The sequence below is a fragment of the Pristiophorus japonicus genome, chromosome 11, assembly GCF_044704955.1.
Source record: "Pristiophorus japonicus isolate sPriJap1 chromosome 11, sPriJap1.hap1, whole genome shotgun sequence".
NCBI classification, from domain to species: Eukaryota; Metazoa; Chordata; class Chondrichthyes; family Pristiophoridae; genus Pristiophorus; species Pristiophorus japonicus.
Genome location: NC_091987.1, coordinates 153327552 through 153347022, shown reverse-complemented (window position 1 = coordinate 153347022; position 19471 = coordinate 153327552). Strand labels below are relative to the sequence as shown.

Here is a 19471-nt window from a genome sequence, read left to right as displayed (position 1 = left end):
ACCATGTGCTTTGATTTTGCACACCAATCTCTTGTGTGGGACTTTGTCAAACGTCTTTTGAAAGACCAAATACACCACATGCACTGGTTCTCCCTTGTCCACTCTACTAGTTGCATCCTCAAAAAATTCCAGAAGATTTGTCAAGCTTGATTTCCCTTTCATAAATCCATGCTGACTTGGACCGATCCTGTCACTGCTTTCCAAATGCTAATATATTACCCCCAATCCCGTGCCCTTTTATCTTGTGCAGTAACCTTTTATGTGGCACCTTATCGAATGCCTTCTGGAAATCCAAATACACCACATCCACTAGTTCCCCCTTATCTACCCTCAAAGAACTCCAGCAACTTTATCAAACAGGATTTCCCTTTCATAAAACCATGCTGACTCTGCTTGATTGAATCATGCTTTTCCAAATGTCCTGCTACTGCTTCCTTAATGGATACCAGCATTTTCCCAATGACAGATGTTAGTCTAACTGGTCTATAGTTTCCTGCTTTCTATCTGCCTCCTTTTTGCAGTTTTGCAGTTTTCCAATCCACTGGGACCTCTCCAGAATCCAGGGAATTTTGGTGGATTACAACCAATTCATCCACTATCTCTGCAGCCACTTCTTTTGAAATCTTAGGATGCAAGCCATCAGGTTCAGGGGATTTTTCTGCCTTTAGTCCCATTATTTTACCGAGTACTACTTCTTTAGTGATAGTGATTGTATTAAGTTCCTCTCTCCCCTTAACCCCTTGATTATCCATTATTGGGATGTTTTTAGTGTTTTCTACCGTGAAGACCGATACAAAATATTTGTTCAGTGTGTCTGCCATTTCCCTGTTCCCCATTATTAATTCCCCAGTCTCAACATTTACTTTAGTCACTCTTTTCATTTTTATGTACCTGTAGAAACTCTTAGGATCTGTTTTTATATTTCGTGCTAGTTTACTTTCATATTCTATCTTCCCTCTCTTTATCAGTTTTTTAGAAACATAGAAAATAGGTACAGGAGTAGGCCTTTCGGCCCTTCGAGCCTGTACCACCATTCAATGAGTTCATGGCTGAACATGCAACTTCAGTACCCCATTCCTGCTTTCTCGCCATACCCCTTGATCCCCCTAGTAGTAAGGACTACATCTAACTCCTTTTTGAATATATTTAGTGAATTGGCCTCAACAACTTTCTGTGGTAGAGAATTCCACAGGTTCACCACTCTCTGGGTGAAGAAGTTTCTCCTCATCTCGGTCCTAAATGGCTTACATCTTATCCTTAGACTGTGACCTCTGGTTCTGGACTTCCCCAACATTGGGAACATTCTTCCTGCATCTAACCTGTCTAAACCTGGCAGAATTTTAAACGTTTCTATGAGATCCCCTCTCATTCTTCTAAACTCCAGTGAATACAAGCCCAGTTGATCCAGTCTTTCTTGATATGTCAGTCCCGCCATCCCGGGAATCAGTCTGGTGAACCTTTGCTGCACTCCCTCAATAGCAAGAATGTCCTTCCTCAAGTTAGGAGACCAAAACTGTACACAGTACTCCAGGTGTGGCCTCACCAAGGCCCTGTTCAACTGTAGCAACACCTCCCTGCCCCTGTACTTAGTCGTTTTTTGCTAGCTTTTAAATGTTTCCCAATTCTCTGGCCTCCCACTAGTCTTGGCAACTTTACAAAGTTCCCTTATTTCCAATTTGATACCATCCCTTATTTCCTTCGTTAGCTACGGGTGGCCACAGACCACAGGCCACAGCTTCAACAAACAAGATTTGACCTGGGATAGGTTCCCAGGCCGTTGTTTGTGTGATAACCATTTGTGACTCAGATGGCTGGATTTTCCGGTCCTGTCAACCTCCGTTTTCCCCCCGGAGGGGTGGCAATGGCGGCGAGCTCTTCCGGGTGGTCGGCCAGCTTCCGGCGCCCGCCGGGGTTTTCGGGGCTGGTTTCAGCGGGGGCGCGGAGCATCACCGCCTGGGAGAGGCGAGCCGGTGTACAACGCTCCTGGTTGCGACACCGGATCGATTTTTGACTTCTGCCCGACCCGTAGCGCTGCGTAGAGCGCCCCCTGGTGGGACCGCCTGTGAAAGCGGGCGGTCTGATCCATACCGACCGCAGTGAGGTAAGTAATGTCCACCTCAGGGCAGTGTTATTGGTTTTCTTTTAAACATTTCTTTGTGATTTATGTTGTGGTAGCGTAGACTATGTATTGGGAACGTTTTTGGTGTTTTATTTCTCCCCAGGCCTCTCTCAGAGCGCTCCCAGGCCGGCTGTTTAGCTCGGGATTTTCCCACGCTCAGCCGGCCTAGCGCCCTGAGAGAGGTGTACAATGCCTCCCTTAGTGCTCCGCCCCACACTCAGGGCCCAGCTGCCCAATGTTACTGACTGAGGCGCAAACTGTTCCCGGGGGGCTAACTTTACCGCCCCGCCGCCATTACCGCCCGAAATCAGCAAAGCCCAAAATCCAACCCCATTACTTTTAAAAATCCATTTGGCTGACATTGTTCCATTTTAACTCCTCCATGTCTGGGTCTAACGGAAGATAAGTATGAAAGGATAAGATAAAGCAACATTTTATGATTTGCACAGGGCGTGTCCTCACAATCATATTCAGCTCACACTCTGCACTAATTTTCTGTCCATTGTGTCATTTCATAACCTGTAGTACTAGTATTTAGAATTTTAAAATTCTCATCCTCGTGTTCAAATCCTTCCTTTTCCCGATCTCTGTAACCTCCACCAGCCACACAACCCTCCGAGATCTCTGCGCTTTTCTGCACTGTCCCCATATCCCTTAATTCCCTTGGTTCCCAAAAATTAATCGTCCTCTGTTTTGAATATACTCAAAGACTGAGCCCCCACAGCCCTCTGGGGCAGAGAATTCCAGAAATTCACAACCCTTTGTGTGAAGAAATTTCTCCTTATCTCAGTCCTAAATGGTCGACCCCTTATTCTGAGACTGTGACCCCTGGTTCTAGAATCCCCAGCCAGAAGAAACATTTTCTCAGCATTAACCCTGTCAAGCTCCTTAAGAATTTTATATGTTTCAATGAGATCACCTCTCATTCTTCTAAACTCTGGGGAATGTAGACCTTGTCTACGCAATCTCTCCTCATAGGGCAGTCCCCTCATCCCAGGAACCAATCTGGTGAACCTTCGTTGCACTCCCTCTATGGCAAGTATGTCTTTCTTTAGATAAGGAGACCAGAACTGTACACAATACTCCAGATGTGGTCTCACCAATGGCCTGTATAATTGTAGTAAGACTTCTTTACTCTTATACTCTAATCCCTTTGTAACAAAGGCCAACACACCATTTGCTTTCCTAATTGCTTGCTGTACCTGCATGTTAACTTTCAGTGATTCGTGTACAAGGACACCCAGATCCCTCTGAATGCAAACATTTCCCAGTCTGTTGCCATTCAACAAATATTCTGCATTTTTGCTTTTCCTACCAAAGTTGATAAATTCACACTTCCCTATATTGTATTCCATTTGCCATGTTCATGCCCACTCAATAAATGTGTCTATATCTCTGCAGCCTCTTTGCATCCTCCTCACAGATTATTTTCCCATGTAACTTTGTATCAGCAGGAAACATAGATACATTACACTCGGTTCCCCTCATCCAAATCATTGATATAGATTGTAAATAGCTGAGGCCCCAGCACCGATCCTTGCGGCGCCCCACTAGTTACAGCCTGCAAATCCCAAAAAGTCCCGTTTATTCCTAATCTCTGATTTCTGTCCATTAACTAATCACCAGTCCATGATAATTTATTACCCCCAATCCCATGAGTTCTAAATTTGTGTAATAACCTCTTGTGTGGCACCTTATCAAACGCTTTTTGAAAATCCAAATACACTACATCCACTGGTTTCCCCTTGTCCATCCTACTAGATACTTCTTCAAAAAAACTCCAAACAGATTTGTCAAACACAATTTCCCTTTCATAAATCTATGTTGACTCTGACTAATCATATTATGATCTTCTAGCAACAACAACTTGTATTTATATAACATAGTGAAATGTCCCAAGGCGCTTCACAGGAGTATAATGCGATAAAAATTTGATACCAAGGAGAAATCAGGGCAGATGACCAAAAGCTTGGTCAAAGAGGTAGGTTTTAAGGAGCGTCTTGAAGGAGGAAAGAGAGGTTTAGGGAGGGAGTTCCAGAGCTTGGGGCCCAGGCAGCTGACGGAACGGCCACCAATGGTTGAGCGATTATAATCAGGGATGCTCAAGAGGGCAGAATTACAGAAGCGCAGACATCTCGGGGTTGTGGGGTTGAAGGAGATTACAGAGATAGGGAGGGGCAAGGCCATAGAGGGATTTGAAAACAAGGATGAGAATTTTGAAGTCGAGGCGTTACTTAACCGGGAGCCAATGTATGTCAGCGAGCACAGGGATGATGGGTGAGCGGGACTTAGAAACACAGAAACATAGAAAATAGGTGCAGGAGTAGGCCATTCAGCCCTTCTAGCCTGCACCGCCATTCAATGAGCTCATGGCTGAACATGAAACTTCAGTACCCCCTTCCTGCTTTCTCGCCATACCCCTTGATCCCCCGAGTAGTAAGGACTTCAACTAACTCCCTTTTGAATATATTTAGTGAATTGGCCTCAACAACTTTCTGTGGTAGAGAATTCCACAGGTTCACCACTCTCTGGGTGAAGAAGTTTCTCCTCATCTCGGTCCTAAATGGCTTACCCCTTATCCTCAGACTGTGACCCCTGGTTCTGGACTTCCCCAACATTGGGAACATTCATCCTGCATCTAACCTGTCTAAACCTGGCAGAATTTTAAACGTTTCTATGAGGTCCCCTCTCATTCTTCTGAACTCCAGTGAATACAAGCCCAGTTGATCCAGTCTTTCTTGATAGGTCAGTCCCACCATCCCGGGAATCAGTCTGGTGGTGAACCTTGGCTGCACTCCCTCAATAGCAAGAATGTCCTTCCTCAAGTTAGGAGACCAAAACTGTACACAATACTCCAGGTGTGGCCTCACCAAGGCCATGTACAACTGTAGCAACACCTCCCTGCCCCTGTACTCAAATCCCCTCGCTATGAAGGCCAACATGCCATTTGCTTTCTTAACCGCCTGCTGTACCTGCATGCCAACCTTCAATGACTGATGTACCATGACATCCAGGTCTAGTTGCACCTCCCCTTTTCCTAATCTGTCACCATTCAGATAATAGTCTGTCTCTCTGTTTTTACCACCAAAGTGGATAACCTCACATTTATCCACATTATACTTCATCTGTCATGCATTTGCCCACTCACCTAACCTATCCAAGTCACTCTGCAGCCTCATAGCATCCTCCTCGCAGCTCACACTGCCACCCAACTTAGTGTCATCCGCAAATTTGGAGATACTACATTTAATCCCCTCGTCTAAATCATTAATGTACAATGTAAACAGCTGGGGCCCCAGCACAGAACCTTGCGGTACCCCACTAGTCACTGCCTGCCATTCTGAAAAGTACCCATTTACTCCTACTCTTTGCTTCCTGTCTGACAACCAGTTCTCAATCCACGTCAGCACACTACCCCCAATCCCATGTGCTTTAACTTTGCACATTAATCTCTTGTGTGGGACCTTGTCGAAAGCCTTCTGAAAGTCCAAATATACCACATCAACTGGTTCTCCTTTGTCCACTTTACTGGAAACATCCTCAAAAAATTCCAGAAGATTTGTCAAGCATGATTTCCCTTTCACAAATCCATGCTGACTTGGACCGATCATGTCACCTCTTTCCAAATGCGCTGCTATGACATCCTTAATAATTGATTCCATCATTTTACCCACTACTGAGGTCAGGCTGACCGGTCTATAATTCCCTGTTTTCTCTCTCCCTCCTTTTTTAAAAAGTGGGGTTACATTGGCTACCCTCCACTCGATAGGAACTGATCCAGAGTCAATGGAATGTTGGAAAATGACTGTCAATGCATCCGCTATTTCCAAGAACACCTCCTTAAGTACTCTGGGATGCAGTTCATCAGGCCCTGGAGATTTATCGGCCTTCAATCCCATCAATTTTCCCAACACAATTTCCCGACTAATAAAGATTTCCCTCAGTTCCTTTTCCTTACTAGACCCTCTGACCCCTTTTGTATCCAGAAGATTGTTTGTGTCCTCCTTAGTGAATACCGAACCAAAGTACTTGTTCAATTGGTCTGCCATTTCTTTGTTCCCCGTTATCACTTCCCCTGATTCTGACTGCAGGGGACCTACATTTGTCTTTACTAACCTTTTTCTCTTTACATACCTATAGAAACTTTTGCAATCCGCCTTAATGTTCCCTGCAAGCTTCTTCTCGTACTCCATTTTCCCTGCCCTAATCAAACCCTTTGTCCTCCTCTGCTGAGTTCTAAATTTCTCCCAGTCCCTGGGTTCGCTGCTATTTCTGGCCAATTTGTATGCCACTTCCTTGGCTTTAATACTATCCCTGATTTCCCTTGATAGCCACGGTTGAGCCACCTTCCCTTTTTTATTTTTACGCCAGACAGGAATGTACAATTGTTGTAATTCATCCATGCGGTCTCTAAATGTCTGCCATTGCCCATCCACAGTCAACCCCTTAAGTATCATTCGCCAATCTATCCTCGCCAATTCACGCCTCATACCTTCAAAGTTACCCTTCTTTAAGTTCTGGACCATGGTCTCTGAATTAACTGTTTCATTCTCGATCCTAATGCAGAATTCCACCATATTATGGTCACTCTTCCCCAAGGGGCCTCGCACAATGAAATTGCTAATTAATCCTCTCTCATTACACAACACCCAGTCTAAGATGGCCTCCCCCCTAGTTGGTTCCTTGACATATTGGTCTAGAAAACCATCCCTTATGCATTCCAGGAAATCCTCCTCCACCGTATTGCTTCCAGTTTGGCTAGCCCAATCTATGTGCATATTAAAGTCACCCATTATAACTGCTGCACCTTTATTGCATGCACCCCTAATTTCCTGTTTGATGCCCTACCCAACATCACTGCTACTGTTTGGAGGTCTGTACACAACTCCCACTAACGTTTTTGCCCTTTGGTGTTCTGCAGCTCTACCCATATAGATTCCACATCATCCAAGCTAATGTCTTTCCTAACTATTGCATTAATCTCCTCTTTAACCAGCAATGCTACCCCACCTCCTTTTCCTTTTATTCTATCCTTCCTGAATGTTGAATACCCCTGGATGTTGATTTCCTAGCCCTGATCATCCTGGAGCCACGTCTCCGTAATCCCAATCACATCATATTTGTTAACATCTATTTGCACAGTTAATTCATCCACCTTATTGCGGATACTCCTTGCATTAAGACACAAAGCCTTCAGGCTTGTTTTTTTAACACCCTTTGTCCTTTTAGAATTTTGCTGTACAGTGGCCCTTTTTGTTCTTTGCCTTGGGTTTCTCTGCCCTCCACTTTTCCTCATCTCCTTTCTGTCTTTTGCTTTTGCCTCCTTTTTGTCTCCCTCTGTCTCCCTGCATTGGTTCCCATCCCCCTGCCATATTAGTTTAACTCCTCCCCAACAGCACTAGCAAACACTCCCCCTAGGACATTGGTTCCGGTCCTGCCCAGGTGCAGACCGTCCGGTTTGTACTGGTCCCACCTCCCCCAGAACCGGTTCCAATGCCCCAGGAATTTGAATCCCTCCCTGCTGCACCACTGCTCAAGCCACGTATTCATCTGTGCTATCCTGCGATTCCTACTCTGACTAGCACGTGGCACTGGTAGCAATCCCAAGATTACGACTTTTGAGGTCCTACTTTTTAATTTAGCTCCTAGCTCCTTAAATTCGTTTCATAGGACCTCATCCCTTTTTTTTACCTATGTCGTTGGTACCAATGTGCACCACGACAACTGGCTGTTCTCCCTCCCATTTCAGAATGTCCTGCACCCGCTCCGAGACATCCTTGACCCTTGCACCAGGGAGGCAACATACCATCCTGGAATCTCGGTTGCGGCCGCAGAAACTTCTATCTATTCCCCTCACCATTGAATCCCCTATCATTATCGCTCTTCCACTCTTTTTCCTGCCCTCCTGTGCAGCAGAGCCAGTGCGAGTTAGGACACGGGCAGCCGAGTTTTGGATCACCTCCAGTTTACGTAGGGTAGAATGTGGGAGGCCAGCCAGGTCTAGAGGTAACAAAGGCATGGATGAGGGCTTCAGCAGCGGATGAGCTGAGGCTGGAGCGGGGACGAGCGATGTTACGGAGGTGGAAAAAGGTGGGTTTAGTTATGCTGTGGATATGTGGCTGGAACCTCATTTCAGGGTCAAATATGACACCAAGGTTGCGAACAGTCTGGTTCAGCATCAGACAGAGGTTGGGTAGAGGGATGGAGTCAGTGGCTAGGGAATGGAGTTTGTGGCGGGGGCCCTATACAATGGCTTTGGTCGTCCCAATATTCAGTTGGATATTCTAAGTGCCCCGTTACCATGTTCCTAATAGATTCTAGCATTTTGCCTATTCGTGATGTCAGGCTAACTGACCTATAGTTCCCTATTTTTTCTCTTCATCCTTTCTTAAATAGCGGTTATGTTTGCTACCTTCCAATCCTTGGGGACTGTTCTGGAATCTCGGGAATTCTGGAAGATTAATATCAGTGTATCTGCCATCTCTACAACTACCTCTTTCCAGGGGATTTGGCACCACTTAGTCCCATTCATTTCTCTAGTGCAATTTTCGCCACGATTGTGTGGTGTTTTTTGGCATCAAATCCTCAGTTTCCAACTTTCGCCAATGTTTGTACGCCGGCGCTGACCAGTTTTTTTAAAGTTCGCGCAGTGAAAACGGGCTCGGGCGCCGTTTCTGTGCCGTTAGGCGAGTTTGGCCATCCACGGTTTTTTTCAGCGCGGCGCACAAAAAGCCCAAAAGAAAAAATCTTCTGTGAACTTAAGGAAATCGGCACGGCACACAAAAGTATATTGGGGCCAGGCAAACGAAGACAAAATAAAGTACAATGCACGGATTGTTTTGGACAGGGTACTCTGAATATAACTCGGAAACTAATGTCCGAGTTTTTGGAGCGAGACAATTTAATAAACAAATGTATACGTTTTTCGGAGGGAAATAAAATAACTTTGCTGGGTTCTTTTTCACCCAAATCGCAACTGTCCACCCCAACACAATCGTGTTTGGCCAGGCTCCAGGCACGGGTCGGGGAAGTCCCGACTAGGCCGGATTGTAAGCACGGCCAGACACAGGCACCAGAGCCCGGGCTGCTGTTGAAGCCAAGCGTCTAGTTCCTGTGCTCGTGTCCGGCTGACACTCCTTCGACCCGTGACTCGAGCTCGGTCAGCGTCCGAAACGGGACATTTTGAGCACAGGCACAGCAGCAAGCTAGAAATGACCATTTGTCACAGGTGCCCCCCTTTCCCGCCCCGGTGCCCCCCTTGCCCGCCCCTGCGCCCCCCTTGCCCTCCCCGGAGCCGCCCCTGCCCGCCCCGGTGCCCCCTTGCTCGCCCCGGTGCCTCTACCCTCACCCCTGTCTGTTGGCGCAGCAAACTTCCTCGGGCCCCCGGTGAGCCCAGGGTTATATTTTTTTGGCTTTTCATTGGTGGGGTTGGACAGGGGCAGACCTAGTAGACACCTTTGTGGAAGGCCCGGGTTCGTCTTGGTCTTTTTCAAGCTGTGGTTCACCCTGTGGCACAGTCCCTGAGGGTGGTCTGGGGATGATTTGAGTGGCAGCAGTTGATGCCACCAATTGGCGTTGTTGAATGACAACCTGGGTGTGTTCCCTTATTGCAGCAGCTCCGTCACATATGTCAGACAATTTTCCCATCAACTATCCCGACAGTGCATCAAGTGCATCCACCATTCCCTCCCTAATCTGCCCCGCCAGTGGTGGTCCCATTGCTCCAGACAGTGTAGTTACTTCCCCTGACAGTCTCGCAATTTCTACCCTCATCTCATCCATAGTGTCCGGGAGCGACCTGGTTAGCTGTATACTCTCCCGATTCATCTCAATGAGCTGTACCATATCTACCTGCGCTGTGGTTCAGCTATCCTTTCCACCCTCTTTCGCGATCTCCCACGTGTGCCTTGCTCCTCGACCCTATTGGTCCCTCTTACAGGTGTGTGTTGCTGGACCACACTGGGACATGAATCCTGATCCATGGGTTCCACCGACTGTAGATCTAATATGACCATCTGATCAGTGGGGGGGGAATCGTCCTGCTGGTCTTCATCAAAATCATCAAACAATTCTGGACTCTCTTCTGGATGTCCTTCAGGTGGTACTTCTTCCGGTCCTTCTGGACCATCTTCTGCCTCTTCCTGATGGGCGGCTGCTGTAAAACATATCGAAAACATCCATTAAAGCCTAGCTAGCCTATGCAGTATTTAGCCAACCCACAGGGCAAATTGCAGGGCTTACCCAGTCTCTTAGACCTGGGTCCAGCGTCCACATTGGTGGTGGATCTTCTCCAGTGAGCTTTAGTCAGATCAGAGATTCTCTGTTCCAGCTGGCTCAATTGCAGCTTACTTGGTGGACCTCCACCAGTACGATTCTTGTGGTTCCTGATCTTCGCATTCTTCAACTGTAAAGATGAAAATAGAACTTTTTAAGAGAGGGTCCTTTTGTGTGGTGGCCACACACACACACACATTTACAAATGTAATTGCAGTGCATATTTACTTTAACTATTTGTCCTAGGTCCTGCCACTTCTTTTCCAGCTGCCCGCCGATTCTCCGCGTGATGGCTACTGCATTGTACTCTACAGCAACATCATCCCAACGTTGAGCCATTGTAGCAGCTTTTACTTTTTTCTGTTTTCCCCCCTCGAGTTGCCAGCAGATCCCATTTCCTCTCAATGATATCTACCAGAGATACCGCTTGGTGTGGGAGAAATCGAACGGTCCTTCCTTCTCCTCCTTCGAATTCCTCTTCAATTTCCCTCTCAGCCATGTTTTGCAGGTTTTAGTGCTCAAACTTGCAGAAAGATCCAGCCAGCACGATCCGATCACAAAGGGCTCTTTAAAAATATCTGACCCAGACCAGGAAGTTTATTTTTTTGTGCATGCAGTGAGTTTTTACGCAGACTTGAAGCTCCCCCCCCCCCACCCCCCCAGACAACTTTGGAACGTGCGGCACCAAATTCAAATATTTGTTTGGCGAAAGCCGCGATTTATTTTTCTTCTAGTACAACGTGAAAAAAAAAATTGTACGTTAACATGCGCGGGCGCCAAAAATGCAGCAAGTGGAAAATAGGGCCCAATGTCTTTACTTATACTGATTCAAGTTCCTCATTCTCTCTGGACCCTTGGTTCCCATTATTTCCAGAATGTTGTTTGTGTCTTCTACTGTGAAGTCAGATACAAAGTATTTGTTTAATGTCTCTGCCATTTGCTTATTGCCCATTATAATTTCTCCTGTCTCTGCCTCTAATGGGCCCACACTTACTTTCACTAATCTTTTCCTATTTACATACGTTTACAATCCGTTTTTATGTCTCTTGCTAGTTTACTCTCATTCATTTTTCTCTTTCCTTATCAATTTCTTGGTCCTCCTTTGCTGAATTCTATAATCCTCCCAATCCTCAGGCTTACTGCTCTTGTTGGCAACATTATAAGCCTCTTCCTTTAATCAAATAGTGTCTTTAACTTCTCTCGTTAGCCACAGTTGGACCACTTTTCCTGTGGAATTTTTGTGCCTTAAAGGAATGTGCATTTGTTGTAAATTATATATTATTTCTTTAAATGCTATCCATTGCTTGTCTACCATCATACCTTTTTACCTTTTAATGTTGTTTCCCAATCTACCTTAGCCAACTCTCCCCTCGTAGCTACGTAGTTTGCTTTGTTCAGATTTAAGACCCTAGTTTCAGAATTAACTAAATCACTTTCAAACTCAATATAAAATTCTATCATATTATGGTCACTCTTCCCTTTACTACAAGGTTATTAATTAATCCTTTCTCATTGCTCAATACTAGATCTAAAATAACCCGTTCCCTAGTTGGTTCCTCAACATACTGATCTAGAAAACCATCGTGTATATATTCCATGAACTCGTCCTCTACACAATTACTGCAAATTTGGTTTGCCCAGTCTATATGTAGATTAAAGTCCCCCATGATTACTGTATTCCCCTTGTTACCTTCACCAAAATTTCCTGATTTATACCGTGCCCTATATTACAACCAATGTTTGGGGGCCTATAAACAACTCCCACCAATGTTTTCTGCCCCTTGCTGTTTCTTAGCTCCACCCAAACTAATTCTACTTCTTGATTTTCCAAGCTAAGATCCTTTCTCTGTACTGTCTTTGTCCCATCCTTTATTATCAGGGCTACCCCTCCTTTTCCATTTTGCCCATCACTTCTAAATGTTAAGTATCCTGGAATATTTAGTTCCGAACCATGGTCACTTTGCAACCTGAATGGCTATTAGATCAAACCTATTCATTTATATCTGCGCTATTAATTCATCTATTTTGTCGCGAATGCTTTGTGCATTTAGATATAGTGCCTTTAGCTTTGACTTTTTTCTATTTTTCCCTGATGTCACCTTAGTCAGTGATGCCCTATTACCTTTGTTACTCTCTCTGTCCCTTCCTGACCCACTCTGCTTCTTTTTGTATCCCAAACTCTGCTCAGCTCTCGAGCCTTGACATTTCCCTTGCTGCTTTTAAATTTACTCTTTCCTCAATCCTCTGACCCTCTTCCCCTCCCCCACCCCCACCATCGCCTTAGTTTAAAGCCCTGTATTCTGCCCTAGTTATTCGATTTGCCAGGACATTGGCCCCAGCACGGTTTAAGTGGAGCCCGACCCAACAGAACAGCTCCCTCTTTCCCCACTACTGGTGCCAGTGCCCCTTGAAACCCCTGCCTCCCACACCACTCTTTGAGCCACGCATTTAACTTTCTGATCTGCTTATCCCTATAACAATTGGCACGTGGCTCAGGTAACAATCCAGAGATTATTACATTTGAGGTTCTGCTTTTTAATGTGCACCCCAACACTTCAAATTCTCTCAGCAGAACCACATCCCTAGTTCTACCTATATCATTGCTTCCTACATGGACCACGACAACTGGATCCTCTCCCTCCCACTCCAAGTTCTCCTCCAGCCGTGAGGAGTTGGCTTTAACTCTGGCACTGGGCAGGCAACACAGCCTCCTGGTCACAGCTGCAGAGAACTGTATCTATCTCTCTGACTATACTGTCCCCTACCACCACTACGTTCCCTTTCACCCCCCCCACTTGAATAGCCTCCTGCACCATGGTGCCATGGTCAGCCTGCTCATCCATCCTGCAGGCTTTTCCCTCATCCACACAGGCAGCAAAAATCTCATACCTGTTGAACAAGGTCAAAGGTCGCACTCCTCCAGCACTGCACCTGCGGTCCCCTTATCTGCCTAAGTTGCAGTCACACCCTCCTGTCTCTGACCACTAACCAGACCTGCACCACTACCTAACCAAAGGGGCGTGACTGCCTCCTGGATCAAAGTGTCCAGGTAACTCTCCCCCACCTTGATACCCTGCAACGTCTGCACCTCAGACTCCAGCTCAACAACTCTGAGCTGAAGTTCCTCAAGATGCAAGCACTTTCTGCAAACGTGGTTGTCCGGGATCACAATGCTCTCCACAAACTCCCACATCCTACAGTTGCAGCACACCATCCCTGTATAACCTTGTTCTATTTAATTAAATTTGTATTTATGTAACTTCATTTATAGTTTAGTTTCTCAGCTATTTAATTGATCTAGATTAAGTTATGGGTAATGAAAGTAAATATCTACCTGTAACGTAAAGCATTACAAGTAGTGTTTGATAACACCCCTGTGAAGTGCCTTATGGCATTTTACTGTATTAAAGGCGCTATATAAATGCAAGTTGTTATTATGTCAATTTTATTTTTAAATTGTAATATAATTGTCAAATATGTAATAATTTTTTTTAATGGTATTGTGTGTTCTTTCCCCAAGTGCGGCCTGTCGATTCCTGTGCTGTCAGTCCTGCTCTTTCTATTCATGAGATTGGTCACGCCGGAGCAACAAAGGCCGAGAGAACTGGCATTAGTAAACTAAAGAGTGAAATGAAACAGGTACAATTCTGATAAAATATCTTCTCGCACTGCAGCATAGCCACAAATGGCATTCAAGAATGTAATATTGGTTCGTGTATTTCAACAAAAAATGTTCTATCTTCTACAGTCCTTGTGGTGCATATAGGTACCAACGATGTAGGTAAAAAATGGGATGAGGTCCTACAAGCTGAATATAGGGAGCTAGGAGTTAAATTAAAAAGTAGGACCTCAAAGGTAGTAATCTCAGGATTGCTACCAGTGCCACGTGCTAGTCAGAGTAAGAATTGCAGGATAATTAAGATGAATACATGGCTTGAGGAATGGTTCAAGGGGGAGGGATTCAAATTCCTGGGACATTGGAACCGGTTCTGGAGGAGATGAGACCAGTACAAACCGAACGGTCTGCAGCTGGGCAGGACTGGAACTGATGTCCTAGCGGGAGTGTTTGCTTGTGCTATTGGGGAGGGTTTAAACTAATATGGCAGGGGGATGGGAATCTATGCAGGGAGACAGATGGAAGTAAAATGGGGGCAGAAGCAAAAGGTAGAAAGGAGATAAGGAAAGATACAGGGCAGAAAACTCAAAGGCAAAAATCAAAAAGGGCCACATTACAACATAATTCCAAAAGGACAAAGTGTTAAAAAAACAAGACTGAAGGCTCTGTGTCTCAATGCGAGGGGCAGTCGTAATAAGGTGAATGAATTAACTGCGCAGATAGCTGTTAACGGATATGAAGTAATTGGGATTATGGAGACATGGCTTCAGGGTGACCAAGGCTAGGAACTCAACATCCAGGGGTATTCAATATTCAGGAAGGATAGACAGAAAGGAAAATGAGGTGGGGTAGCGTTGCTGGTTAAAAAGGAGATTAACGCAATAGTAAGGAAGGACATTAGCTTGGATGATGTGGAATCTATACGGGTAGAGCTGCGGAACACCAAAGGGCAGAAAATGCTAGTGGGAGTTGTGTACAGATCACCAAACAGTGGTAGTGAGGTTGGGGATGGCATCAAACAGGAAATTGGGGATACGTGCAATAAAGGTACAGCAGTTATCATGGGTGACTTTAATCTACATATAGATTGGGATAACCAAACTGGTAGCAATACGATGGAGGAGGATTTCCTGGAGTGTATAAGGGCTGGTTTTCTTGACCAATATGTCGAGAAACCAACTAGAGAGCAGGCCATCCAAGACTGGGTCTTGTGTAATGAGAGAGGATTAATTGGCAGTCATGTTGTGCGAGGCCTCTTGGGGAAGAGTGACCATAATATGGTAGAATTCTTCATTAAGATGAAGAGTGACACAGTTAATTCAGAGACTAGGGTCCTGAGCTTAAAGAAAGGTAACTTCGATTGTATGAGACGTGAATTGGCTAGGATAGACTTGGCGAATGATACTTAAAGGGTTGATGTTGGATAGGCAATGGCAGACATTTAAAGATCACATGGATAAACTTAAACAATGTACATCCCTGTCTGGCGTAAAAATAAAACGGGGAAGGTGGCTCAACCGTGGCTAACAAGGGGAATTAGAGATAGTGTTAAATCCAAGGAAGAGACCTATAAATTGGCCAGAAAATGCAGCAAACCTGAGGACTGGGAGAAATTTAGAATTCAGCAGAGGAGGGGGAAAATAGAGTATGAGAGTAAATTTGCAGGGAACATAAAAACTGACTGCAAAAATTTCTATAGATATGTGAAAAGAAAAAGATTAATGAAGACAAATGTAAGCCCCTTGCAGTCAGAATCAGGTGAATTTATAGTGGGGAACAAAGAAATAGCAGACCAATTGAACAAATACTTTGGTTCTGTCTTCACTAAGGAAGATACAAATAACTTTCCGGAAATACTAGGGGACCGAGGGTCTAGCGAGAAGGAGGAACTGAAGTCAGGAAATTGTGTTCGGGAAATTGATGGGATTGAAGGCCGATAAATCCCAAGGGCCTGATAGTCTGCATCCCAGAGTACTTAAGGAAGTGGCCTCGAAATAGCGGATGCATTGGTGGTCATTTACCAACATTCTATAGACTCTGGATCATTTCCTATGGATTGGAGGGTAGCTAATGCAACACCACTTTTTAAAACAGAGGGAGAAAGAAAACATGGAATTATAGACCGGTTAGCCTTACATCAGTTGTGGAATTAATTATTAAAGACATAATGGCAGCGCATTTGGAAAACAGTGACAGGATCGGTCCAAGTCAGCATGGATTTATGAAAGGGAAATCATGCTTCACAAACTTTCTCGAATTTTTTGAGGATGTAACTAATAGAATAGACAAGGGAGAATCAGTGGATGTGGTGTATTTGGACTTTCAAAAGGCTTTTGACAAGGTCCCACACAACAAATTATTGAGCAAAGTTAAAGCACATGGTATTGGGGGTAATGTATTGACATGGATAGAGAACTGGTTGGCAGACAGAAATCAAAGAGTGGGAATAAACGGATCCTTTTCAGAATGGCAGGCAGTGACTAGTGGGGTACCGCAGGGCTCAGTGCTGGGCCCCCAGCTATTTACAATATACATTAATGATTTGGACGAAGGAATTGAGTGTAATATCTCCAAGTTTGCAGATGACACTCAGCTGGGTGGCAATGTGAGCTGTGAGGAGGATGCTGAAAGGCTGCAGGGTGAATTGGACAGGTTAGGTGAGTGGGCAAATGCATGGCAGATGCAGTATAATGTGGATAAATGTGAGCTTATCCACTTTGGTGGCAAAACACGAAGGCAGAATATTATCTGAATGGCGACAGATTAGGAAAAGAGGAGGTGCAACGAGACCAGGGTATCATGGTACATCAGTCATTGAAAGTTGGCATGCAGGTACAGCAGGCGGTGAAAAAGGCAAATAGAATGTTGGCCTTCATAATGAGAGGATTTGAGTATAGGAGCAGGGAGGTCTTACTGCAGTTGTACAGGGCCTTGGTGAGACCACACCTTGAATATTGTGTACAGTTTTGTTCTAATCTGAGGAAAGAAATTCTTGCTATTGAGGGAGTGCAGCGAAGGTTCACCAGACTGATTCCCGGGATGACAGGACTGACATATGAAGAAAGACTGGATAGACTAGGCTTATGTTCACTGGAGGGGATCTCATAGAAACATATAAAATTCTGATGGGATTGGACTGGTTAAACGCAGGAAGAATGTTCCCAATGTTGGGGAAGTCCAGAACCAGGGGTCACAGTCTAAGGATAAAGGGTAAGCCATTTAGCACCGAGATGAGGAGAAACTTCTTCACTCAAGAGAATTGTGAACCTGTGGAATTCTCTACCACAGAAAGTTGTTGAGGCCAGTTCGTTAGATATATTCAAAAGGGAGTTAGATGTGGCCCTTATGGTTAAAGGGATCAAGGGGTAATGAGAGAAAGCAGGAATGGGGTACTGAAGTTGCATGATCGGCCATGATCATATTGATTGGTGGTGCAGGCTCGAAGGGCCGAATGGCCTATTCCTGCACCTACTTTCTATGTTTCCTATTTCATCACCAGTACTGTTCAGCCAGCGTGTCACCATATTGTATTTTGTTCGGATTACAGATGCCTTTCTAACACTGAAATTTGTTTAAACACAGCGCTACACTGCAGCCTCATCGAGAGATGTAAACCAGCTTATAGATTCCGGAGTCACTTGTGTTCAAAGAAAATGAACAAAAGCACACTGGGCTGGATTTCCGGTTGTCTAACGCCTCAGTTAGCAGCCAGAGGGGGCGTTAATGGGGGCGTAAGAGATTAGCGCCCCGACCGAAAATTCATTCGAGGCTCACCGGGGGCACAAACCATTAGCACTGGGCTGCTAACGATCTCTCCGATCATGACGTATTCCTGGTGCAACGCACACGCTTGTGCCGTGGTCGGCAAATTCGGTGCGTGCGCCTCATTTAGTGCCCGCCAAGAACAACGTCTAGAAAAACAGTGGGTGTAGGCTTGCAGAGTCGTTAACTGGCGACTACTTAAAGGGATGAGGAAGCAGTTCCCTCGGAGGTCACAGTCAGTGCAACGTTTACACACAGCACGGTGCGTGAGCCTCCGAGTGTGCAGCAGCAGACAGACATAACAGTGATTTTGAAAACTTTAACGGGTGCATTACTATGCCGTGCCTTTAAGACTTGGCTTTGCCCGGGATCAGAATCGGAGTTCCGTGCATGTGCAATGGTTCCGCCAAATTTACTGACCAAATTTCATAATACCCACCCCCCCTCCCCCCCCCCCCCCGCAGCTCTGGTGTGCAACGGCTGATTTAGCACCCCTGTCAGCTCTTCGACCGATTCTGATGAATTTCTGGGCTGGAGGTGCAAACCTTTTCAAGGCGCTAAAATTACCGCTCTGTCTGGATTAACGCCACAACAGAGGAGTGGCCGAATTTCCCCCCCACTATTCCTTTAATGTCCCAATGATGTTTTATCGCAGGTTGCTCACAGCAGTGACCAGGAGATTATCTTCAATTCCTCGAGACTCCGGGGCAAACCCTGGTGGGTTTGGCAACCTGCCACGTGTTGTTTTTCAAAAGTCATCTTTTCTGGCTGGCCGACCGGTTGCTGCATGTAACATGGGCTTGAGAAGTCTGATTCTGTTCCCAATTCAGGATTAATTGCGCACAGAGAGGTTGGAGAAAGGGGGGTGTGGAGAATGGGAGGGAATCGCACACTATTCTCAGATTGGGACCGAGGAGCTTTACTCTGATTGCCTGAAGCAAGGGAGGTTTGGTTTCTCCAGCACCAAGCCCCTGGCACTTGGAGGAATAGAAATGAAGAAAGCATTCTGATTGAAACTTGGGGTGCCCATGAGCCGAGTTAATCTTCAGCACATCGATGGTAATAGAGTTTTGGCTTCCCATCTGAGCATGAGCAGCTGCATTGCATCAGATACGAAGGCAGTGGCTTAAATAGAGAAACTCTAGCTGCCGGATAATAATGGCCACTGTAATCTTCCTGACATGTCCGAGTCTCCTCGCTCAGACAGACTTGAATTGCCTGCTGTTGTACTGGTTGTTGTCCAATGAGACTGCAATCCAGAAATGCGCATATCTTTTCAGAATAGTAGCTTTTTGTTTTTGAAGTAGGACATGTGTATAATTTCTGCATCCATTGTATGTTTTTCGTCTCTCTGACCATTCCAGCGATGCAGTAGTCCTTCATCCCCCACAGCCACGGTATCTCCTGCCGGCTCCTTCAGCAGCCGTTTGACTTGGGACGAGCGCCAGGGTCAATGGCTGCGCAGACGACGTCTCGATGGCGCCATTAACCGAGTTCCCATGGGCTTCTATCAAAAAGTCTGGAAGGTCTTACAGAAGGTGAGTCCCTGGCAGTGAAGGGAAGCTACAGATGCAAAGTTCCACTAACAGCAGACCACGCCTTTCACAACCTCAGCATGTCCAAAAGCCCGTCACAGCCAATTCGGTACTTCTGAAGTGTTGTAATGTTGGGAAATGTGCTTAGCCAATTAGCTCCCACAA

General features: G+C 45.5%; 1 protein-coding gene across 2 annotated transcripts in view; it reads left to right on the top strand.

Moving 5' to 3' along the window:
• Window positions 1-19471, top strand: part of LOC139276349 (phosphorylase b kinase regulatory subunit alpha, liver isoform-like) — a 374428-nt gene that overhangs the window by 330216 nt on the left and 24741 nt on the right. For both annotated transcript variants that reach the window (XM_070894201.1, XM_070894200.1), the window contains 2 exons: window positions 13914-14032; window positions 19136-19309. In XM_070894201.1, the coding sequence (XP_070750302.1) occupies window positions 13914-14032; window positions 19136-19309 (293 nt within the window). The remainder of the gene's footprint in view (window positions 1-13913; window positions 14033-19135; window positions 19310-19471) is intronic.